This window comes from Athene cunicularia (assembly GCF_003259725.1).
Source record: "Athene cunicularia isolate RWA chromosome 17 unlocalized genomic scaffold, athCun1 chr17_part1, whole genome shotgun sequence".
In the NCBI taxonomy this organism is placed as follows: Eukaryota; Metazoa; Chordata; class Aves; order Strigiformes; family Strigidae; genus Athene; species Athene cunicularia.
Genome location: NW_020799122.1, coordinates 2,577,791 through 2,601,703, shown reverse-complemented (window position 1 = coordinate 2,601,703; position 23,913 = coordinate 2,577,791). Strand labels below are relative to the sequence as shown.

Here is a 23,913-nt window from a genome sequence, read left to right as displayed (position 1 = left end):
GGGGGGGGGGGGGGGGGGTTCCCCATGCTGGGGTTCACAGCAAAAAAAAATCCTCGTGCTGCAAGTGAGCAGCTCCCCTGGGCGTCAGGAGTGACCGGCACAGGGCTGAAACAACCTTTTAAAGACCCTTCTGTCATCTGAGAAACGATTTTTTTAAATCAAACTTTGCCATGAAACGCGGGTGTCGGAGCGCTCCCCGTGCTGCCCCTTGGCAGCGGGCGAGCGATGCCGCTGCGTGTCGAACCTGAGGGGAACCGCGTGTCCCCGAGCGTTGGGTATGGCAGGGCCCTTCTCCCCTTCGCTCTGCGTGTGAGGCTGTGCCGCGCCGTGCCCACACCCAACTGCTGGGCCCGTGTTTGCCGAGGTTTAGGCAACTGAAAAAAAAAATGGCAGCTTGAAACGACCATCCTGCGCCTTCACGGGGAACCTGACGCATCTTCAAAACAGTCAAACAACCAAACTGCAGTGAGTCACGATGTGCGAGCCGTGAGTCACCGCAGGATTAAAATAACTCTTGCACCGTAGCTCTCCCCCTGGACAAACACCGCTGCTCGCGTCGCTGCACGCGGTGGTGTGGGGTCGGACCGAAAGCGCGTCCGGCTGCTGCGCTCCTGTCCCAGCGCGTCCCCGCGCCGTGCTGGCGGAGCAGCAGATGGGGACGTCCTTACGCCCTCCTCCCCAGGCACCGTGGTTGGTGTTTGCAGCATCTTGGTCGCTGGCCATGGAAGTGCGGATGATGTGGCACGTCAATCAAACATGGGATCCAGTTCCCCGGGGGTGTAAGCGGGGAGAACCTCACTGAAAACCCTCTGGCACGGAGAGGCCACCCCAAACCTGGTCCCTGCCAACGGAAAGAGCACAGTGACATTGCCCTAGAACAACAGTCCTAAACAAAACAGGGAAAAAAATGGAATTTGAGATGCATCCTCTATTTCCAAACATGGATGAAGCCATGCAGTCACATTTAAGTCTGGTTTCTTTGCAGGTGCTGCTGCCACACTGTCCCCGTCGAGCCTGGCCTCAAGCTCCTGCTGCGGTGAGCTTCTGGGTGCTGCTCTCCTCCTCCTCCTCCTTCTCTTCATCTTTTTACTCCTCCTCCCCTTCTGCACACCCACCTGGGATTTTCTGCACACCCCTGGGCAGTCGGGGGAGCCGCTGGAGATCCTGTTTCTTTGGCACCATGTGAAGGTTCGTGGCCCCTGGCAGACGCTGATGGGGTCTGCTGGCTGCCCCTGGAGCGGGCGCACTGGTCAGCCACAGCTGAGTGACTGGTTTCACACCAGTGGGGCTCCAGGGACGCCTGACACACTCCACCAGGGAAGGAGCACCCACCCGGGCCCACACCGACGGGAATATTTCCACGCCACGCTCACATCCCCAGCTAAGCGAGGAAGCCCCCGTTTACATCAGCTGTTGGGAGCAGACTATTCCATAAGCAAATGAACAGAAATTAATGAGTCCTCGGCCAGGCAGCGGGGCCAGCGCTGACTCCCAGGGCATGTCACCTTTGCTCCTTCCCCACTATTGAATTTCCAAACAAATCCAGCATTTGCAAAATGATGTGAATGAAACCCAAGGTAGTTAACTACTCCAACACCCCCATTTTGTCCTCAAAAACATTTTGTTGTTCCTCCACACCCTGCACTTGAAAAGGTGGGGAAGGTGCTTCCCTGCTCGCACGAGGATGGAGCAGCTGGAGAATCGTGGCTCAGCCCGGGCGGGAGCTCTGGCCAGGGCAGAGCCTGCGGCGTGCACGGGGCAAGCAGCTCCCGGTGCTGCCTTTCTTTCTGCTTTGAAAACTGCCAAGAAATCGGGTAGCTTCTTTTCACAGTGTTTTTCTTTCTTTGAAAACAGGAGTGGGAGGAGGGGTTGTATGTTGGCTTGTAGTCTTGGAAACCGAAGCCGAGGAATATTGAATGGAAACCCAAACACGAAGCTGCCTATGAACTACGGGCCTGGTGTGGAGACAGGATCTGCAGCAACGCCTCAGCGCCGGCTGCAGCCGCTCCAGAGCATCCTGCGGCCGCGCGACGCGAGGCTGCGGCGCCGAGACCGCGAGACCCGGCGCAGCTCTCGGATGCTGTTCAAAACAGTTCTCAAGTGCCATCTCCATCTGGAGATTCAGCTGGTAAAAAAGGACACATCCATGCCAATAAAAGGAGCTACAACCACAGTAGCTTGAGGCTATTGACATAGTTCTCTCTCTCGGCCAACGCTTCCCCCTGCTCCACAGATCTCAAGCACCTTTTCACTGAAACCATCTGATTGACCAACATAACCAAGTTAAACTCAAAACAAATTTGCGCAAGGTTTTGAGTTCTTTCCCTGTCCGGAAGAAGGGCTTATAAGCCTAAAACTTTGCCTGGTTTTTTTCCAGCATTAGTCAATTAAAAAAAAAATAAAAATCTTTCCCTACAAACCTTGTCCTTGATTATTTTAGACCATCGTAGCTACAGAAGCACGATGACTCTTTGCCAACCCAGCTATTAAACATGGAGCAACTGGTCCTGACTTAGCTCACTATAACTCTTTGATTTTTCGGCATCATTTGATTCAGTCCTGACCAAAAAAATCACTTTGGCTGCTCATTTCCACAACAGAAGTGATTTGCTGGATTGGAGAACTCTTGATATCGCCTCAATTTCAGTTTCTTTCCCGGTAAGTGTCATCCGTTTCCTTATCAGGATGGTTTGTGGCTGAAGGTCTTGGAGATGAAAATCAGGAGCCTGTTCCAGGAAGGGCAGAGCCGGGAGCAGAGCCCCGTGTTTGGAAAGCGCCGCGGCTCAGCGCATTCCACACGGACACGGTCATGCTCCGGCAGCGCCCCGTGCACCGCGGCACAGGGGGAGTCAGCTCTGGTTCGAGCCCTTTCAGAGCAAAGTGATACAGCAAAGGGCACATTCACACAAAGGTATGGTTGTCATTACAATCAGAGCAGCTAAATCTGACGTTCAGGTGTTTTAAGCCAGCTGTGCCTTTAAAAGGAAGTACATTTAGGCATGGGTTTCATGTCTTCATAGTGTTTGTTTTGCATGAATTTAACCCATATCCTTTTTTTTTTTTTTTTAACTTAACTTTCTTTGCATGCTTCTATGCAATTGCATGAGACATGAAGAGCTTGTAAGTGTTCTTACAGCTGTGCAAGTTTTATATTAATGGAGCCCTTACATAATTTTGACATAGATGTGCTATGTACGCGTCTGCAGTTCCTGAGCATGGCTCAGAAAAGACATCGAGAAAGACAGACATCGAGAAAGACAGACATCAAGAAAGACATCAAGAAAGAAAGAAAGACATCAAGAAAGACATCAAGAAAGAAAGACATCAAGAAAGACATCAAGAAAGACAGAAAGAAAGACAGAAAGACAGAAAGACAGAAAGACAGAAAGAAAGAAAGAAAGAAAGAAAGAAAGAAAGAAAGAAAGAAAAAGGAAGGCAGGCCCATTTTGTTTCTGGGGAAAAGTGAAAAATGGAGAATGAAGATCTGTGTTTCCTGGGGGATGGTTGCACTGCTTACCCAGCTACAAAACTGCAGAAAGCAAATGCCTGTTAGTGCAACCGTAAAAAGCAAATGCCTGTTAGTGCAACTGTAATTATCAGTGCTCAAGAAGAATTTGGGCTGTGTCTATGAGGTGCAGTGCTGTGCAGGCAGGGACCTCCAGTGCCACCGGCCACCCCCTGAGTCCAGGGCATGGCTCCATGGGTGGCTCTGGTAGCCCCTTGCTTGCCTTGGGGGATTTTGCTCCCCCTTTCCCAACCCACACCCCAGCCTGCAGCATGGAAATGGCAGGCTCCATCCCTTTATCTCAGGAGGAGCCGAGGTGAGCCCCAGAGCCAGTCCTGCTCGCCCAGCCCATGATGCTCTTTCATGGGCTCCGTCCCGTGGCTCACTCCCATGGGTACCCCAACTGCTTTTTGGGCCTTGAGTCACCTCAGGACTTTTCTTTCCATCAGTCACACAGAGCCCACAATAAACGTGCTGCTTTCCCATGTTTCACAGCAGTTCAGCTTGCCTCTGCTCCCCGCAAGGCTGGCTCTTACCTGCTGGACATGAGCAACGCTTCATCCACGTCCCGTCCCGGGGACATTTTTACACCACTGAGCTGTCTGCCCCACGGGTACAGCTGGTAATGAATTTCCTCCCTTTGCAGGTATTTGCTGTCCAGGCATGAGTCACCCCAAAAGCTGGCTCCATGCAATGATCCTCCAGTGATTTCCTGCCAAAATCCCACCTCTGCCCCAGCCCTGCGCTGGCTCCTGCAAAAACTCTGCAGCCTTGCAGCTTTCCTCCCGTTTTACTTCGGGCAGAGCTCTGCTCCATCGTGTCCTTTCTCCGGGGTATTTATTCAGCCGGCGTGGATGCTTCTGCTCCCCTGCAGCTCATGCTGCTTCGGTGTGATTTGACCTGCCACCTGCAGCGACATCGGGCTCCCGCCACCACCGAAATCCTGCCTGTGCACTGGATTTGAGGAAAATCGGTGTAACTGTTCCTGGTAGAGTGACACTAGAGAAAAGCACAGAGGTGTCAGGTCATTCACTCTCTGCTGGATGTATCTCTCAGCCTGCACACACACACATTTTACTTCCCTCGGTGCAGACACAGACACATAAATACTCTCTCTCACACAGACATACTCGCATCTTCTCTCCCACACACTTTCTCTCTTACCCCAGCTCTCACCCACACGCGGTTTTACTCGTTTTCCCCCACCTTCTCTGTCTCTCGCACACAAGGAAAACCCTCTTAATTATTTTTAAGGAATAAAAGCTCTACGTGGAAAAGGATTTTGCACAAAATACTAACAGCGAAGCAAAGAGGCGGCCAAGCCGCCCTGGGAAGTCAATGCCCAGTGTGATAAAAGCAGCTCGTTAAACCCCCCCTGGAAAAGCAGCTCCCGGCCAGCGAGGGCTGGGGCAAGCTCACGGGTGCGTGGAGCAGCTCTGAGTCCCCAGGCATCCAGGCAGAGCCGACCACTGTCTTAATCTGCTGTTAATTCTTGTCAGATCCGCTGCTGCCTCCCTCCCACTTGGCTCTGGCTGCAGACACCTGGGGTCAGGCTTGGACAACCCTTTCTTTAATTTTCCAGGTCAAAACGCCACATATCGGGTGCTCCACCTTCCGTACAAACCCTGACTTCTGTTACAGCACTGACCTGAGCAGAGGTGCATTCCCCAGATTTCTCCACACCTCCCTGAGCGCTGGCTGGCAGCAGCGTCGGCTCCGGGGGACAGGGGCTGGTTATTTGGTGGGTGCTGCTACCGCAGGGATCAGTGGGAGCTGCAGCTCTGCTCAGTTGTTCTACAGCAAACAGTTATCATCACATCCCCGAGTGGCTCAAGTCCCTATTTTACAGCAAAAATAACACACAACCCTTTTTTTTTTTTTTTTTTAAGTTAGCGAGCTTTATTTAGGAAATAAATAAAATTATAAGAAAATACAAATGATTGTAATAAATACAGCACTTGACAAAATTACACAGCCACAAACAGCATAATATTTTGAGGCATATTACTCCAGTGTGATTACAGGGGCTGGCACATTACTGGAAAAATAATTTTCTGACCCTAAAAGAACGTTTTAAACACAGGAGAAAAAGACAGAGACTCTGTGTGTGTGTGACGGCAAAGAATATCCAGTTCCTTCCCAAACTTTGATACTTGTTTATGGGGTGTTTTTTTTTGAAAGTTGATACTTCAATCACAGTTAATTATTTTAAAGGATGCTGTTGAGACAGAAATGAAGAGATTTGAAAACATCTCTTCCTACTCCAGCAGCCGGGCTGGAGGTTAGGCACAGCCCATGGCATTTCACCAGCTCTGCTAGGCGGCCGCAGTTTCCACGATTTGCAAAATTTAAGTGGACAAACAAGTTTCTCCTTTCCTTCCTCATGCAGTGGGCACAATATTGTCTGTCGGCTTTGTCAATTCAACTGAGACACAGGAAATATTGCAAAGGAAAAAATGAATTAAGTAATTGCATAAAGGCCCTTCACCGATGTGCACGGCCTTGCCTCTGCAAGACCAGGCCCCGGGTTTGTAGCCGGCCCCATGGTCCCACAGCACGGCCAGTATTGGAAAAACACGCCGTGCTGTGGCACGAGTTCACTGGAAGTTCAGAAACTGCTGTACCAAACCCCAGCTCAGCCCCACTGATTCTGTCAGACCGTTGTTAAACAGGGAATGAAAAGGGTGAGGTTTGCTGCTTTTTGGGAATAAGGTGTAAGCAGTTGAATTTTGCACACAGCCAGACATCTCCAAGCTTGGCTTGTTTATTAAAAAAAAATAATTATTCATTCCTTACCTCTATTTAAAAAAAGACAAAAACATTTCTAGTAGTTACTTCTATTTTAGCATGTGAAAGACTTAAATATCAGAGCACATAAAAAGAATTAAGCAATAAAAGAAAAAATAAATCAATACTTTCTGGTAAGTCACTTGCCTTGAAGGTTCAAGTGACTGAACACTTTAAAACAAAGCTCCTGAGGGGTCTTCACCACTGCTGGGAGCAGCAGCTCTGGGCTTCCCGGGGGTTAACAACCCTCAGAGCTCCTGAAATGGGAAAGTGAAAGGGCTCTTTTGGAAGTAGAGAGGTAATTATCCCGAGGCACAGTGTAAGCTGGTCACCGATTGCTGACGCAACAGAACATCTCTTTCCAGAGCACATAAATATAGGTCTAAAATAAATAGCAAGAAACAAATCATCCAGTACAAGGAACGCAAGCCACAAATGGTAGCCACAACTCACTGCTTCCAAGGTCATCTGTAAGCACAGAGACACCCGATCGGTGCCGGGGGGAAGGAATCTGCCCTCATCCCTGGTGGGGAGCAGCCAGAGGCCCCTCGGGGCTGCAAAGGCAGGGGAAGCTCAGCTACACCCCACAAAAATCTTGTAAACAAATGAAATTCAGCGTGTGATTTACCAGACCCCCATATTTCAAGACTTACTAATTTGTTTCTATAATGCATTTAAGGAAAAGTGTGTCTTCTTTCACATAGGCGTATTTAGGCGACTGTAATTTGGACAAAGGGAGGAACATGGGGCAGCCACTTGCAACATTCATGTCATTCACTGGTCTCTGAAACGAAGCAGAAGTCAAGTCTGGGCGAAACGCATCAATAATATGTTCCCTGTTGTTTTGGTCAAGCAACATAAACGTAACCTGAAAAACAGAACGTGGCAACACCGAGTTATTGAACTGAAAAAATAAACCAGGAAATATCAGAGAGAAGCACAAACACGCTGCAAAAGCAGCTGGATGCTCTATCAATAATTAAATACAAATTGGAATGAATGTTTCGCAACCTGCAAGGTCAGTTAATGTGAACAAGAGAGACTGTAATGGTTCCCACATGAAGCGTTTAAACTTTGCCACCTGTAAAATAAAATTAAATAAAATAAAGCAGGGAATTATTTCTTGGTAGAGAATTGCACAGTCCAAAGACTTTTTTCCTCTCTCTCCTGACAAGTTAAACAAACCCCAAGTTTGGTTACAGTCATTACATTCATTCTGTTATTGTGGTTTGGAATCAAAAGAAACAGCTCAGTTGCCTGTACGCAAATATGTAAAAGACACAGCCTAAATATCAGTATAGAATCTCCCCATCTCATTACCACATTTATTAACTCACTGTTCTTTAGCTTTAAATGAAATGTATGTAATAATGGTGAAATGTATGTAATCATTTTTTAATACAGTGAGGATTGGGGATTTTGATCTCCATTATTTTTGGCTGCTAAATGGTAGTAAGGCTATTTATATGAAAGGCTCACAGAATTATTACCACGTGAAGGCAAGTGCTACAGCAGAGATCAGAACTCTGTGCACACTTTCACTGCTTTTCTAATCATTGTTGCCATTATCAGATCGCACTTACAAAATGAGAAAAAAATAAGATCCGGATCACATCAGACATCTATGGCACGTTGGTGAGTAGAACTCTAACCTCACCTTTCCGACACCTGTGCTTCAGGCGGCAAATCACAGTTCCTTCATAAACTGATACTATTTACGTATAGCCAGGAAAAATGTGTCTCTGGCTTTAGCCCAGGTGGATACAGGTTGGGATATATCAAACACCAGAATTCTGGTGTCTGAAAATCCTACAAGGCAAAGTATGGAGTCTCAGTAGGAGCAGCCTTCCCAGAGACAAATTATTACCTAAGATTACAGCGTGGCTAGCAGCCATCGGAGAGGAAAACGGGAAAGCGCTCCAAATTCCACTAAACTCCTGAGAAAAAGTGCCCTTGTGTTCACTGGGAGAAGCAGTGGGTTTGTGCTAGGATCGGGTATGAAAAGGTGGCCCTTCTTACCTTGTGTCTGAAAGGCCACGGCAGCAAAGCATCGTAGTCTCCCTTCATGACAACAAAGAAGAGGGACACGTGGGTTCCTTTTCCTGTCCCATCCCCGTTCAGATAAACCCTCAGACAGACCTTGTAGCCATACTTTGCCGTGTAGAAAGCTGAAAATCAGAACTCTTCATTAGTGAAGCCTCCTTTGAAAAATAAGACATAATGAGCGCTCTGGCGTATGGGAGAAGACAGCGTATGACATGTTTTGCTATCACAGAGATGAGAACAGACAAATCAGTACACCCTGGAGATTACAAGCAATGAAAATCCAGCGGTTGGAATCCTTTTAGTGCCTCATGCCTTGGTGAAAATTACTTGTTATTAGCCACACAAGCGTTATTTTACCTAAACAAATTACTTTTCACAAGGGCAATAACTGCTGCGGAAAGCCAGTCGGTACTGTCAGGCACCAAGCTGCGGGATCCAGCAGATGTTCATGCACGGAGCTGCAGCCGAGGGGAAAGTGCTAAATGAAAGCCCAGAACAGAACGCAACTCTGGAAGAGCACATCACGGCTGCCCTGAATTACAGGCAGGAGAGCACGAAGGCTTTGCAGAAACAGCGTCTTAGCTTAAGGAGCTATTTTAAACACGAGCAGAAAGAAGCACCGTTCTAGAGAAATCAGTGGGTTTTCTAAAGGACTGGGTTTTCCTAACACACATATACGCCATGTGTTTTACCCGGTGAATACAAACTGACTGTTCTTCCAGTCACAGAGTCTTGTAACTTCCTGCCAACATCTGTTATTTTCCACAGAAAGACCCCATCATAGGAAGCTTGCTCAGAGAACAGAAGACTCTTATGAAGACTGCTCAGGCCTGCATCCTTCTGCGTCAGGCACCGGTGCAACTCTGCAATCTAGAAAAAGCAAATCAGTTCTCAATCAACCCCCCTCTCCAGGCTGCTGTGCTGCAGAAGAAGCAGAATCGTTCTGGAGACCTCATGTTCTGCAGGATCTCCTTTGATTTCTTTTGAAGTGACAGTTAAGTGTCAACACAGAAGGCAAACAACTGGATAGATGGCTGTTTGGTCCTCTGGGCATAATGCTGCTTTAAGAGGATCAAACGACTGTCTTGCTTGCTCACGGTCTGATCATGGCGAATTCGGAACATTCAAAACTCTCAGTACTATCTAGGTACCGAATTCAAATTCCTGTGTCCATCCCGGTCCTGATCTCTACACCACCTCTCTCTGACATGTGTTAAATATCTGTCATCAATAGAACAAGCACACAGACAATGCTTATCGTAACTATTTACCTTCAGTTCAAGGCCTCGTATTATATTTTGATCGAGTTCACTCTGTCTCCGAAAGGCCGTGATTTCCAAGTTAGAGGTCTCCACCTCTTTATTGAGCACTGACACAATATTCTCAAATACATGTAGCTTATTTTCTAGCTCAGAAATCACTTTCTCCCTCACAAGTTGTTGCAGAACAGATTCATCTTCAGAAACAGAAGATCCAGGAAAACAGTCTACTTCCAGATCCCCACTGATTTCCAGCCCCCCTGGGATCTGCAGATCAGAGATGCTTTTTCCTGCACCATTCACATTCAGCTCTGAGTGTGGGATGGAACCATTTGCAGCTTTGGCAGCAGTGCACAAGCTTGCCTTCAGTTGCTTTATGTGCTGCAGCAAAAGCAGCATGTGGGCCCCAACTGCAGCTTTTTCATGCTCCTGTATCTTCTCTTTACTTCCCTGTAAGAAGATGACATCGTCAATACACTCGGTACAACCACCATAAGTGGCCTGGGGCCAGACCAAGCAATGATCCCTTTAACTTCTTGGGAGAGACAGAAGTGGAAGAACTGCAAGATACACGTCCAGCCACACAGCAGCCGACTCTGAGAGGAGATGCGGAGAGAGGAAAACCAGCAAGCCCTCCAGTGATCAGTTTAGGATATGTGTTCACATGTGTACACATACTACATCAAAAGAAAACAATTGTCTATAAATTCTGTATTAAGCAGGATGCCAGGCAGAGTCCCAGCAAGATTCTCAAATAAGCCAATATTTAATACATATACTGTGCACAAGAGATGAGGAAAGATAACAAATGCAAACTAAATGCAAAGAACCGTTACTGTTTTAAGAGGCTGAAAGGAATATCTGAAACAGAGTAGAACAGTGGATCTGATAAACCAGCAGAATTGTAATAAACATCTATTTTTACCTGAAGTGAATGCACAGTGCAGGATCCATCACTGGATGAACTGCACCTTACACAGTGTAACCACGGCAGTCCCAACATCACCTCTGCTGGGCTACTAAAAGTGGGTAGACTTTCTCTCTTTTCTTAAAGATGGGTTTAAATCAAGGCCTACTACCTTGAATACAAAGGCTGCCTAGACCAAAGACACAGTGCTGAGCTCCACAACATCTGACAGCGTCCTGCAGGCAGCTGTTTCACTCACCCTGAAGGAACAGCCGACTTCAGAAAAGCGACATCCATCCTTGCTGATTAAGGGTGTAGAGTGGTTCTGCTGAAAAAAAAAAAAAAAAAAAAAAAAAAAAAAAAAAAAAAAAAAAAGAATAAAATACCAATTGAAACAGATTCTTTTATTTACCTACAAACAACTAGGCTGCAGTCCCAGCAGCTATAAATCAGGTTAGTTCAAGGCATTACCGCAGCTTAGGGTGTCCAGCTTTAAAAATTTATTGGTAAATCAATCAAGAGTGTGGTTGATTGCAAGCTTCTTGCACGCAGCCTGGTCGTTAAGTGTCCATCTAAGACTCCATAATGATGTAACATAATTTAACAAACCACAGCGATCCCCTAGTGACAACTTCTTATAAATAAGATGCCAACAAGCCAACCTTCCTCCCGCTCTTCCAGAACACACAGAGCAGCTGTGTCGTACAGCACGTCCTGGGAATGAACGGATCTATCGGGCCCAAACCTCTGACTGACATTCAGACTTCGTCCCCTTCACAGCCAAAAGCATGTCTCTTCAAATATGCTGTTATACAGCACATTTTTCTTTTGTTCCTGTGGGTCTTTCTGAGTATTTGAAAGGAAAAAAACCATTTCCCCATTTTTGTAAGATTAATTGAGAATTAATTTAATAAGGTCAGCTGTGGGAGCAGGGAAGAGAAGGTTGTCAGCAGAGCTATGTTGGGATGTAAAAAGTGCCCAGATACACCACTGTATCTGAAGATGTTCTCAGACATTCATTTAATCTATATGAACAAGTGATGCTTTTATTAATTTAAATAAAGCTGTATGGCATTCACTCATCTTTTACCTACCTTCTCCTTTGATGGTGTGTCTGTTTGCACATGGTTTTGTTCCTTACATAAATTGCCTTCACATGAATGTTCCTGTCATTACAAGAAGAATTCAGAACATTACTAAAATCATCATGCATCTTTACATGGGAGTCTTTGAAACAAAGCTTGTGTTTGGGAATGCTATTCCCATTGTTCAGAAACTTGGGGATTTGGGAGGCTCTTCTACAAGAAATTCTGTATTCTGGCAGGAAAAGGTTACAAGTTTCTTCCTTTCTTCCTGGAAGGAAGATTTAAGGAGGAGTAGAGGAAGGAAGGGTAACTTCCCCAGGAGCACTACAAGCTCCACAACACATGGTACAAAATCCTGTACCCCTGTCCAGAGAGTGCCTGCTCTGCACCTCACTACGCAACAGGCTGCGGAGTTCTCTGGCTTCTTTTTAGAGGAAATAACGTTCAGAAATTTGGGAGTAAAGCACATCTGCTAAAAGCGGGTGCTGCTGTCCCCTGTACAAGGAATGGCAGACTCAGGAGGTTTCTCAAGCTGATTACTCCTCTGCTCAGCCTAGCAGGCGCGTTCAGCGACAGATCTCCAGATGCAATACCTGTTAAGTGGAAGTACAAAGCGGGATTTTTCGCTTAGGGGGCCCAGAGCTTTTGGAAACTACTTACAGATGCTTTGCAAGGTCACCGTGGGAAATCTGATACAAGACTGGCAACGTGCACATCTTGCCAGTTCAACCCGTAGTTATGTGCATAGGTACACACACAGATACATGCAATGACATGCAGATGGACTACAGAACAGAAAGCAAACATACAGGAAATCCAGACATAAACCCTTCTTGCATTGACTTCATATAGTTTGCTTAATGTGCAGACCCTTCTTGCATCCTTCTTATTAATATTTTGAAGGCTGGAATCCAAATTTTCCATCATGATGTGCTAATGCAAAATGCATTACCACTAACACGAGACTTCCTGCCATTTCTGGCTCCGAGAAGGGTAAAGTAATCCTCCTGCCACTCGTTCATACAACTGTAATACGTGTATGCAACTGTCGGCTTTCAATTCATACTGTTCAGGGGGACTGTCTTTAATCTTTATGAACGCCTTTGCACGCCAGTACATTTCCCATAGCAGTCTAGAAATTTTTTGATAAAGCCATTCCAGCAACCTTCAAGTCTCCCCTGCAAAGAGTCCTGAGGTTTCTCTTTCGATCCTCAGAAATACAGCCATAGGTTTTTCTCACTCTCTAACTCATTTTTTAATAATCTGTGTCTTAGCTATTGCACAAAGTATGCCTTTATTTTCCTCCTTTCTGCTATTTGACTCCTTCAGGTCACTGATTTCTTGAGAGGGAGAGGGGCTGGTGAGAAGTTTCTTTAAAATATGGAAATGCAAAAATCACAAGACCAATAGCTGGCTAAGATGGAGACAGTGAGAACAGTGCCCAAACTTACAATTTGCTCCCACAGGACTGTAGATACAAGGAATACACACAAATAATTAAAATTCTTATGCCACGTAACTGCAAATTTAATAAATCCCATCATGCAACCAGCAAAATTCCAATTTCACAAACACTAACTAAGGCAGGCAGAGAAAAATCAACATCTCAGGGTCAATCCCCTGCTTGGTTGCCAAGGTTTCCTAACAAAAAAAAATTAATTAGATGATAGCTAACCGGAATGAGTGGGAGGAAAACAGTTCTTTGTTGCAGGAAAATGAAGCCCTCTGAGGTGGATCTGCGGTATCACAAACCTCTGGAAAGAGAAAGGTGCTCAGGGAACACTCATGCAGCTCAAGTTTCCTCCTCCAGCCTGTCTACTGCATTTACAGAAGGCTGAAAGGGATTAAGTGTTGCCACCTTCTGGTATTTACTGTCTCTCTGAAACGTACACTGGATTTAGCATTGGTAAAATGTGCCTGCGTCCAGATCTTCTCTCCCTCTGAAGAGTAAGAGACGAAGAGCACACACAGAAGCTTCCCAAGAAGCATGTTTTACCAAGAGCACTTTATTCTTATCCCAGAGGGACTGTTACCCCCATGCTGAGTAAATCCTAGAGCTCAGTATTTGGAAAGGCAGAAATATTGTGACAGTTAGGGCATGCAGAGCTGTCCGCTGATATTTATGTGAGGCTACATTTTTGAGATATTCACCCTCCTGCCACGTAGGTCTTATATCACTATGTCCCCATTCCAGGGCAAAACTTCAAGGCTGACAATTATTCTCTTTAAATCATCTGGAGGGAAAAGAATTCATTATGTTACACCCCAAAAGAGCGTTGCTCCAGCACCATTTTCTGTGCTAACAGAGCCCACAAGATCAGAAATGAGGTGGGGTTGGAATGAGAACGTTTTCAGAGTTTTCAAATCAAAACATACAAAGCAGTGTTAGCAGACATGGGGCATCTCTCATTCATGCTGCTATTGCTTTGCTCCAGGAGTTTTTTAATTACAAAACCTCCTAAACAACAGAGGATGCACTTCCCTCACAAGGCTGAGAAGTGTGCCACCGAAGCTGTATCTTCGACAATCTCTTCATGTAAGAACAGATCATTTCCTTGACAATCTCTTCATATTAGATCATTTTCTATCACTTTTAATGTGCCCCACCACACTATTTCCTCCTTCAGCAGCTCAGAGGAGTTTCTGTTAGTTCACTTTATGCCCTCAGACCACTCCCAGAATTTGTATGGTGCTGCATCTACAAAAATGGGTAAAAATAAAGAGACCCTCTTATTTAAGTTAAAAATCTGCAAGTCAGTAACATAACGTTGCCCTACTATCATAACTCTGAGCATCAACTGAGAAAATCATTACTTTCAGGAAAAAATGGGATAGGTTCAGTAACACAAACATAGAAGTTTGATGATCAACTACATTCTTGTGTAAAAAAAAGTTGTTTTAAAGAGGATTTGGAGCAAATGCTGGGGACAGACTAGTGTTATCCTGTATACATATAGGGAATATACACATATATTTTGCAAGTCCCTGTCACAACAGTGGGAAACACAACTGAAACATAAAAAATATAAATACGCTTAAATAGTTACTGAGGAGTTTCTGGCAGATTCAGAGCATGCTTTTCCTGGTCTATATGGACATGGCTGCCAATCTGGAGAATTATACCTCACCTTATCTAAGAGAAATAGTATCTGACAAAAGCCTGCCTTACGGATTTGTGGGCAGTTTTAGTTTGAATAAAAGTCCAGCCACTTTCAAGACCTCTTCCCTGTCACTGTCTGTGTTCTTCTGCTTCTGACCTACCTCACGCTGGGGCACGAGCTTTGAGACAGGAGCTAAAAAACAGGCTGCCCAAGCCCTGGATGAGCACACAGATATTTCCCTCTCTGTTGTAGCTCAAAAGCTACACAAGCAGCTCAAATACAGCTCATTTTTCCCTCCAACACATGCATGGAAAAATTAGCAGACTCAGGAAAATTAAATATTCTCCAAGTGCACTAGCAGTCATGAAATCAGGATGAAAAATGTCACAACAGATTATTCAAGCCATTAATATAAAGCCCTCGTCTGAAAGAGAGAAATGTTCTTACTTGGTATTCACTACTGGATAAGCTCCGCTTACACTTCTGACACATTGTCACATTATTAACACATCCATTTTCCAAATGATCCGCAAGTTTCTTTCTCATCACCATGTGTCCACAACCAGTGTGACAAGGAATTAAAGCATATTCACATAAACTCTGATGCTCCTGGAAGTAAAAAGTTATAAACCAAAATGTAAACTGCAGACACAAACATCTATAGTCTCCATTCCGCCAGCCTAGACCTTTGCATTTCTTCTAAACTTGGGTAAAGTCCCACTCCACGTTACTGAGATTATGGTGAAAAAATTCACCAACTTCGCTGGGGCTTTTTTGTTAATTCTTAACTTTAAAAAAAAAAAAGCAGCAAACAAAATGTTGATAAATTCAAACATGGGGTATCCCTTGAACTGTGTCTCTCTAGTGCTTTTGTTTGAATATAACATGATCCCGGTCCCAGCTTTTTTCTTTGTATTAGAGGTTCCCCAACTTTTAGCATGGGGATTTTTGGGGTTGTGTTTTTTGTTTTTTATGGGGTTTTGGGGGGGGTGGTGGGGTGTTGAGCACTGAGACCATCCTGCTCTAAGTAGTAGGATGAATATGGTTATCTGCTGACAAATCTGCATAGCACAGAAGAATGGACATCTGACACCTTCCATGCAACAATTAGGACACAACCTTTTCCTGCGTTTGAACTGATTTTTAAAAGTGTCTTTTCACTATTTGAATTCTCTCATCTCAACAAGGAAAAACATCAGCATTACTTCTTTCATAACTACATCCAACAGGTCTACTTTCCGATTCTTAAAAACACAGTATTTCAATAAAAACCATTTACTCTGACCTCTTTTACCGAAGCTTCTGTAGGCCCTGTGTCACAACCGATTTTGTCTTTAAAGGGAGATGGCTGTCCCCTACAGAACAGCCTCAGAAATGCCAATTTCAATCACACGCCCAACTCTCAAATTAATTTTGCCACGTATTCATGCTGAGAGGGGCTCCAGTTCTCCAAACTATGAAGCTAAGCAAACTGGGTAGATTTTTTTCTTAAAGAGGAAAACACTCAAATAGAAAATTTGTGTAAAATTATCAAAGAAAAGGCAGCAGCACCTCAGATGCTTATCAGATACGCAGTGGTACATGGCACAGGGCAGAGTGCCTGTTATAGATGCAGAAAGACCCTCTGTTCCTGCACCAGGGGACCAAAGGAACTGCTTTAGTATCAGAATTATCTGTATTTTTTTCACAGTTCTAATGCGCATGGCAGATTCACAAATCTTCCCCATTTCCCAGGGCATTTCATATCAGTCTGAAAAGAATGATGAACACATCCAACCAATAGGAGTCATTTATGCGGGAGGAAATTATTTCTCTTATAAAAACATACTAAGGATATTGCCCATAACAATATCCTGGAGACTGGAGTATTCTGGTCTGGTCTGTCAAAACCTGCCAGTAGCATCCTTGCATTTAAATAATAAGTAAACCCACTGGAAAAAAAATAAATCACAGTTGATGTAAATTTGTGTAACATTAATTTCACAATCATTCAGGATATTCTGGATTTGGTTAAAGCCCTACTAAAGTTACTGGCAAGTTTTTAGATACTCTGTTGGTATAAATCATGATACCTTCACTGATTCTAATGATGTTGCATTAATTTCTGTTTGCTGAGAACCTAGTTTCATTGTCTTTCTGTCCTCATTCAAGTAAGAGCGCATGTTAATTTAAATAAACTGCCTTTAAACATACTTCAAAATTTTTCATGATACCAGACCAACTGCATCCAAGGGTCGCACAGTGTACTTTGAGTTCAGAAATCTCTTTATTAATGGCAGCATCACCAAAAGCCTGGAAAGTAAACACATTAAGGAAAAAAAACACTGGTCAGAAAGTACTCCAGCACACATTTCTGACATAGGAATAAGGTGATTGTGTCAAAATTTCAGATAAATCCCTTTTTTTTTTTAAATTTACTGTACTGCTGCAAGACTCTCTAACCTAGCAAGTTAATCTTAGTGTAGTAGAAGCCCAAATAATTATTAAATCATTTCTTTCTTGTGGTTCAAAAAGAAACTATCTGATGTGATATAAATTTACTGAAAATATGCCTAGCCAACTACAGCTATTATTTTAAGTTTCTTTTCACAGAAGCCTGAAATATGTCACATGCAGTACATGTGCTGACAGGACCCCAACTATAGAGTGCTGCCATGTGCCACTCTTAATGAATGCATTTCATTATTGGGGTCATTAACACCTCCTAAACGTGCTGAAGAGAGGACTTGAGACTGTTTTGCAGTGAGAGTACATTTCTCAGACCATGGCTGTTTCCATTTAGTATGGCACTGTGTACTAAAGAAATGTAAACCATATGTGAGTGGGGTTTTCTTTTTTTTGCACTACGTAGATTTTTTTGGTGATGTTAACCATGAAAAATTGTACAATTATTATGTAAATTATGAAACACTACACACTTTTAATATTACATCTTGCACAATCAAAATAGGTACACTGACACCAAAACAATCCCTGCTACAGGTTTTTAGATACTCTGTTGGTAAGTACACAATACAGAGGACTGCAGATTTCCTGTGTAACAACACAGAGCAAGGCAAGAACTGGGGGGGGGGCTTTAAAAATAGAGGGAGGAAAGTATTTACAAATGATGTGCACATTTCAATAAAGTTACTGAAATCCTACAAAACGAGCTAAAAAAAAGAGCTAACAAAATTATGAGAATCAACATTCCTGATTGATTTTTTTTTTAATCTGGATACAAGATGTTTGTACTTACCTACCTTTGCCATATTAAATCACACAAGAAAGCACAGCTGAATGGTGACCATGAGATATATTTCTATATACAGAGTCTCACAGAAACTCATTTCCTAATCAAAACCTGCAAGCAAAGTCCAGAACTTTGCAGACAAGTTGCAAACAACTTCACAAACAAGGAATTTAAAAGTAATCATGCAGGTTGTACAAAACCATGTAAGGCTCCATCTGCATATATGGAAGAGTTTAAGTAATAAGTTAGCAATCAATGTACAATTAGTGAAAGCATACCAGCTCCACCTTCTAAAACGTTTTAGTCTAATTTGTGAGCAAAATCAAAGAGAAGAAATTCAAGTTATCAAGCGCATGGGGACTTTTCCCCCCTGTGTCATAAGAGAAAAACTCAAGGAATTTCCTGACATTACAAAATAGATCATTTAAAATATATTTAACTACAGGGACAGTCCCAGCAGTGCATGGGTTTCTTACTGCTATGTGCATGCCCTGTGCTTTTTGTTTCACATTTGCAGTTGCAAAATCATTATGGACACTACTCAGGTAAAAAACAAGGCAGGAGATCCTCATCTCTTCTTTTATCTGCACTGGTCACTGCTTCAAAATACTCACCTGAACCTCTGTCCTCTTATCTGGGAACTTGAGTTTGCACAGAACTTCTTTAGGGACCTGAGTCAGACCCTCATACAGTAAATGAGATGACTCTCACTGACATTAAAAGTGCTCTGGGTCAACCAGAAGGAAACAGAGAATATTTCTCTGATTTGATATACTGTAGTTGCATATCTCCTCTCTTTCATTTTAGCTATTTCAAAGGAAATGTTGGTGCAGGAGCTGCTGATGTTGATCACGGGTGGCTGTCGTGGCGCCCAGACCTGCCAGGACCCGTATGTCCCAGGGCTGGCTGGGACACAAGTGGAGGTCCCCTGCGACGAGCTGTCCAAAAGCCACTGCCAGATGCACTCTGCTTGGCCCTCTGACCCTCACAACATGTATCTTACGGCTTCTAGTTATGGGAGGACTCTGCTCTGCAGCTCATGTGTCAGGAATCTCAGTTAGCAACAAGTTTAATGAACAGATCAACCTGAACCAAAGCTATCCAGGATAAATCCAGCGGGTCTTTTTCTCTCCAGCTAAGGCTGGCCTTCTGCAGCTGAACCAGGACCTTCAGTCATTCTAACGCAGCCAGAGAGGGGAGAGCGACAAAGTGATCTGTGTTCAGTTCAGAGCAGAGAACTGTCCCCTGAGCCAGGCCCATGAATGACAGCAGACAGGGTGTGAGCAGAGGCTTGGGAGGATGCTCCCACTCTTCTCATTTCAGTGACAGATGCAGATGCTTAGTAACTGATACTGATGAGCAGCACCATGGTAAGGCTTGAAGTGTATGTTGCATAGGAAAGGATCATAAATGAAAAGTTTAACAGGGAAGGGATGGGAGTTACCACAGGAATCGCTCATGAGATAAGCTAAGGCAAATACACATCCTGATAGGGCTTTTCTTTTCCTTGTGTAGGTATCTTATTTAACATATAAACACATAAACAGTGTAGGAAAATAACATTAAGCAAAACCACAGCAAAAGATAAATCAGAGCTTATCAGGAATAGATATAAAGAATAAACCTGCTCAATGATCTTCATTATTCGTGCTGTTTACAAACTCTGACCATTGTTGTAAGTTGATCTATACAGGCAGATCCTTACGCCTTTGTGGTGATTGACTTCATCTGGACTCTCAACAGGCAGAACAATCTACCCAGGCAGATCAGCTTGCAAGCGTGGGGCCCTATTTACGACAACCCACCCACAGATTTTGCAGAAAGTCCCAGCAGACATAGTGAGAATCCCACAGCAGAGAAATGCCAGGGTTATAAGAGAACTGACAGTCAGCATAGAGCAAGAAGTTCATGAGGGTTTAGCTGTACCTATCTGTGGTTACATGATGCATGAAATTCTGTTACTGGGAAATTCATTGCAGAATTGAGGATTTTTTTCTGAGATATTACCAAGTTCAGCATTAACTGCAGATTCATTATTTTGCTGCAGCCATTTCTTAAACTTCATCTTTTACTTCACTGCCAGCTGCCTACTGGGTTTCATTTTTCCCTAAAAAATTCAGACAGAATGTGTATCTCCCGGTATTCCTGCACGTAATCAGAAAGGAGAGAAAAAGACAAGCTGGAACTGAGCCCTATGGCCCAGTTTGTACTCAGGATATAGAACAGTGCAGCGGTCTGCCTGGAAAATCACACAACAGCAAAAAGAGATCTGCACCGTGAAATTACAGATGAAACATCTGCCAGCACATAGTTTTTATTAATTATTATGTTCAGCTCTCTGTTTTCCACTATTTCCTCCAGATACCCTGGCTGCCAAAATACTTTCTAGGCAATACAGCCAACTAGCTGACACTCTAGCTTTTTTTCTTAGGGATGCTCCACCTGTAATTTAGGTAACATGTTTGAAGGGTACAGGGAACCATGAGATTGGAAAATCCACTAGGATCCTTACTAAGGATAGTAAGTAACAGCTAAGACATATTATTGCAAGTAGGAAAGCACCGGTTACTTTGAGACAATAAAAAGTTAATTATGTAGAAGGGATTTTATGTTGCAGAATCTGATGGACTTGGAAAGTCCTAAGCCTGCCACAATACCTTTTCAAATAAAAAAATGTGTGAAATCCAAATGACTAAAGCATAAGTTGTGTAACTATCAGTTGCTATCACATTTTATACTACTCCCTCCTATAGTCCAATGATGATTAGAGTAACCCAGAGTGACACACGATAAATTAATGAACTGTGAACTACAACTTACCCTTTCTTCTGCCAACAGGCTTCCCTCACTTAAAGTGCTTGGATCTTCCTCTTTACATTTCTGGCAAATCACATTTTTATTGTTTCTGGAACAAAGAAAGAAGAACGAAATAATTATCAGTTGGTGTACTGTAGTTTAGGAAGCCTTTGGATAGACACCGACATAAATAAAAACTGGAAATTGTAGTTTCCAGAGTCCATAGTCCTTGTTCATTAAAGGGCCAATTCTTGAATGCGGTGACATCAAAAAAAACCCTGCTCCGTTCTATTCCTCAAGACTAGAACTGGGCTCGTAATCTTATGTGTATTTCACCAAAATCAGAGCAGCCTGGATCATAAATAAAGATAGTAACATATTTATCTCGTGAATTATGCGAAGACACCATGTAGGAAAGGTAACATGAAAACTAGAATCTTTCAAAACACAGAAATACCCCATTTTCCCCAGAAAAAAATACATATAGACTTCAAGACATAGTAGAACCGGTGTAGAATTGAGTTCTAGAGTTAACACCCTACAGCAGCTAAAAAAGGTTTGGATCTACTCTCAAAATATTTAGCATAAAGTTTTATATAGGAAAAGCGAAAAATAAAACTTTACAAGAAATGTATTTCATTGCCAAGGCTATTTAGCATCCAAGCAAATAATGAACTAACAGAGACTGAGAAGCTCATCAGAAAAGCATCTATCCACCCAGAGCATAACTGATTTCAAAGTGTACTAATTAGCTTATCAGTTTCCCGTTATGTGCTGTAAGACTCTAGCGGGAAGACACTAGAATTCCAGTTATGTTCTGTTGACAGTTTTCTGAATTTACGGTTTATGCTGTTTCATTAAGGGGCTTTTTTTCTAGACTTACAGTAATGGATTTATGTAAATTGGTCAAATACATTAATTTCAACACATTTTTATGTTATTATACGTTGATCTTCAGACCACATGTGGCTAGTGCCTTAACTCAGCTTTCCAGGTGCCCCACGCTGTGATCAGAGCTGGGACTGCACGAACTGGCACACACAAACTAGCTCACTCCTAACATCTGTGAGGAAGCTCAGTAACAGGCTTTAGACTTACTCAGCCAGCACTAAAGCCCAGTCGCTGAATCCTGACAGCTGCTGTTTTACAGAACACCAATGCTAAAGTCAGCTCGTATTCATGGAATTGTACTGCAATCTCACCTCTCACCTGCAGGGCAGACATACCCTTTTCTCCAGGCTCTGGATCAAGGTGTCATCACGGAATTAAAAAGCAGGACAGAAGCAGCTAACTCATCCAAGCAAATCCCCACCCAGCTCCTGGCTGTCAGGTTCTCCAGGGCTATATGGCTGTCATTATTTGTCACTAATGGCAGCAGCACTTTAACATGTAGTGACCCAGCTGAGTTAGTAGAAATAAAACTCTAAGATAACATCTATTAAAATCCCCTAACATCACTTGTCAAAGGACTGTAAAGTCCCATGGAAGAATTACTCGTTCTTCAGGGTTAAGTGAGAATCACCTCACACTTACAGATAGAAAAACTGCTATCTGACAAGCCCAGTAACCCAGCCTTCCCCATCCCACAGACTTCCACACTGGAAGCAAGAAGGAGTTCAAGAGTTCCCTGCAGTCCACCGAAGGTTAAGTACTTCCAGACAGTAAAATGCCTGGGGGCCAGCCACAGACTCATCTGCTGAGCACATCGGGGTGACGCAGCTCTCGGGAGCACCTGCAGCCACAGAATATGGTGTGAGCCTCTGCAGCAAGGACCTACCGCACAATCCAGGAGAGGCAGGCTGAGCAGTACCTATGCCCACAGAGCGTCTGCAGGGCTTTCTTCAGGATGTTATTGCAGTTGCTGCACAGGTACTTCTGATCAGGCACATCTTCACAAATGTTAGTGGGATATCCAAAAGGAAATTCATTTTCATCAGGAGAAGAGCCAGGAACATCCTGTAGGCCTCTGGTTGTTTTCTCACCCATCTGAGGTAAACTATTGTCAGAGATAAGGAAAAAAGATAGGTGCTCAAACAAGCAGACACATGCTCGCTTTGATGTGAGAGAATATATCAGGCATTGAAGCCCACGAGCAGCCCCAAACCTGTGCAGTAATCCAGTGATCTGTTTAATTGAGTCTGTAGCTAACACGTGTGACTAAATGTCACAGTGGGGCTTGACTAGGTACCAGCAGGAAATTACAGTACAGATCTAAAATTTCCCTTAAACACAATATGGAAACGGACAATATATCAAAACGAAGGGCTGGGGATTTCTTTCCAGAGTTTTTTAGCCTGTAGAAAGATGAAGTAAATATTGCTATGTTTTTAAAGCTACAATCCCATCGGTCCATATCACACAGAATTATTTCTCGTAGAGTAAATCCCCAACCACCTTCAATTCCCAGCAGCCAAGATTCGTGATTACACTTCATAGAGGCAGAAACTGAGCCACCGATGTGTTTACAGTGACTTTCATGAAGTCATAAAACTAGTGGCAAAATTAAAATCTCAAGTCCACAAGTCACTTAATGCTTGTGCTCTTACCAGATACACCCTGAGCCACACATGCCAAGCTGTTGTGTGTGTTCAGCATCGGTTTAGGTTAACAAGAGCTGTTTAGTTGAAGTATTTTTGGAAATGCAACCAAAACTCATTCTGGGGTTTCTTCAGTCACTTGGAACATTCAAGAAAGGTTTTTACCCAGGGACCTGGTGCATTTTGAGCATAATGCCTTTATAAATCTATTTTCTTCCCATAATGGTACTGACACACAATAACCTATCTCCGTATTATCAGAAGTAACACTGACTAAGAAGCGTCTGAAAAAAATGAAGCAAGCCTGCCTAGGCCAGGACAAGCACAGAAAGCGCGGTGCGACCGCTGTGCAGTGGATAGGGCATGCCCTGGATTTAAAAAGCTTTTCTTTGACCGAACAGCATTTTCTCTTGCTTGGCTTAGGCAATTCCCTTGGCCTCTTCAGGCGTTTGATGAGGAGCTTAGCAACAAACACAGGGGCTGCCCAGTCTGCCAAGAGCCATAAATTAACCCCGGCGATGGTAAATGTGCCCCTGCAAGCCAGCGAGGCGGTGTCGGGGGCCTGGTGGGTTGGTAGCCGGGGGAGGACGAGCGCCCACGGCCTCTGCAGAGCGCTGGCTGTGCCAACAGAGCCCCTGGGAGCCGGGGGGCTGGAAGC

The 23,913-nt window shown here is 43.9% G+C and overlaps 1 protein-coding gene across 4 annotated transcripts; it reads right to left on the bottom strand.

Moving 5' to 3' along the window:
• Window positions 1–6,884: 6,884 nt before the first annotated feature.
• On the bottom strand, window positions 6,885–22,733 carry TRAF1 (TNF receptor associated factor 1). Of its 4 annotated transcripts, none has more exons than XM_026860520.1 (10): window positions 22,496–22,733; window positions 20,743–20,827; window positions 16,884–16,982; window positions 15,138–15,299; window positions 11,599–11,670; window positions 10,764–10,832; window positions 9,610–10,047; window positions 9,031–9,208; window positions 8,312–8,460; window positions 6,885–7,160 (listed from the first exon to the last, which is right to left on the bottom strand). In XM_026860520.1, exons 1-10 carry the CDS (start codon window positions 22,702–22,704, stop codon window positions 6,945–6,947), a joined length of 1,677 nt encoding a protein of 558 aa, XP_026716321.1. In that variant the 5' UTR covers window positions 22,705–22,733; the 3' UTR covers window positions 6,885–6,944. The 4 variants fall into 4 exon arrangements, with proteins under 4 accessions (XP_026716321.1, XP_026716322.1, XP_026716323.1 ...); XM_026860521.1 differs by having other exon boundaries at window positions 10,764–10,829; XM_026860522.1 differs by lacking the exons at window positions 15,138–15,299; window positions 16,884–16,982.
• Between the last annotated feature and the right edge of the window lie 1,180 nt (window positions 22,734–23,913).

What these genes read in the sequence shown, in the direction of transcription:
- TRAF1 (XM_026860520.1), bottom strand. Translation starts at nt 22,704, where the DNA reads ATGGGTGAGAAAACAACCAGAGGCCTACAGGATGTTCCTGGCTCTTCT. An exon ending in TGCCTCTCCTGGATTGTGCG is followed by an intron (nt 20,828 to 22,495) that starts GTAGGTCCTTGC and finishes TCTTTGTTCCAG; the next exon opens with AAACAATAAAAATGTGATTT. An exon ending in TACGAGGCCTTGAACTGAAG is followed by an intron (nt 9,209 to 9,609) that starts GTAAATAGTTAC and finishes TGCTTTTTCTAG; the next exon opens with ATTGCAGAGTTGCACCGGTG.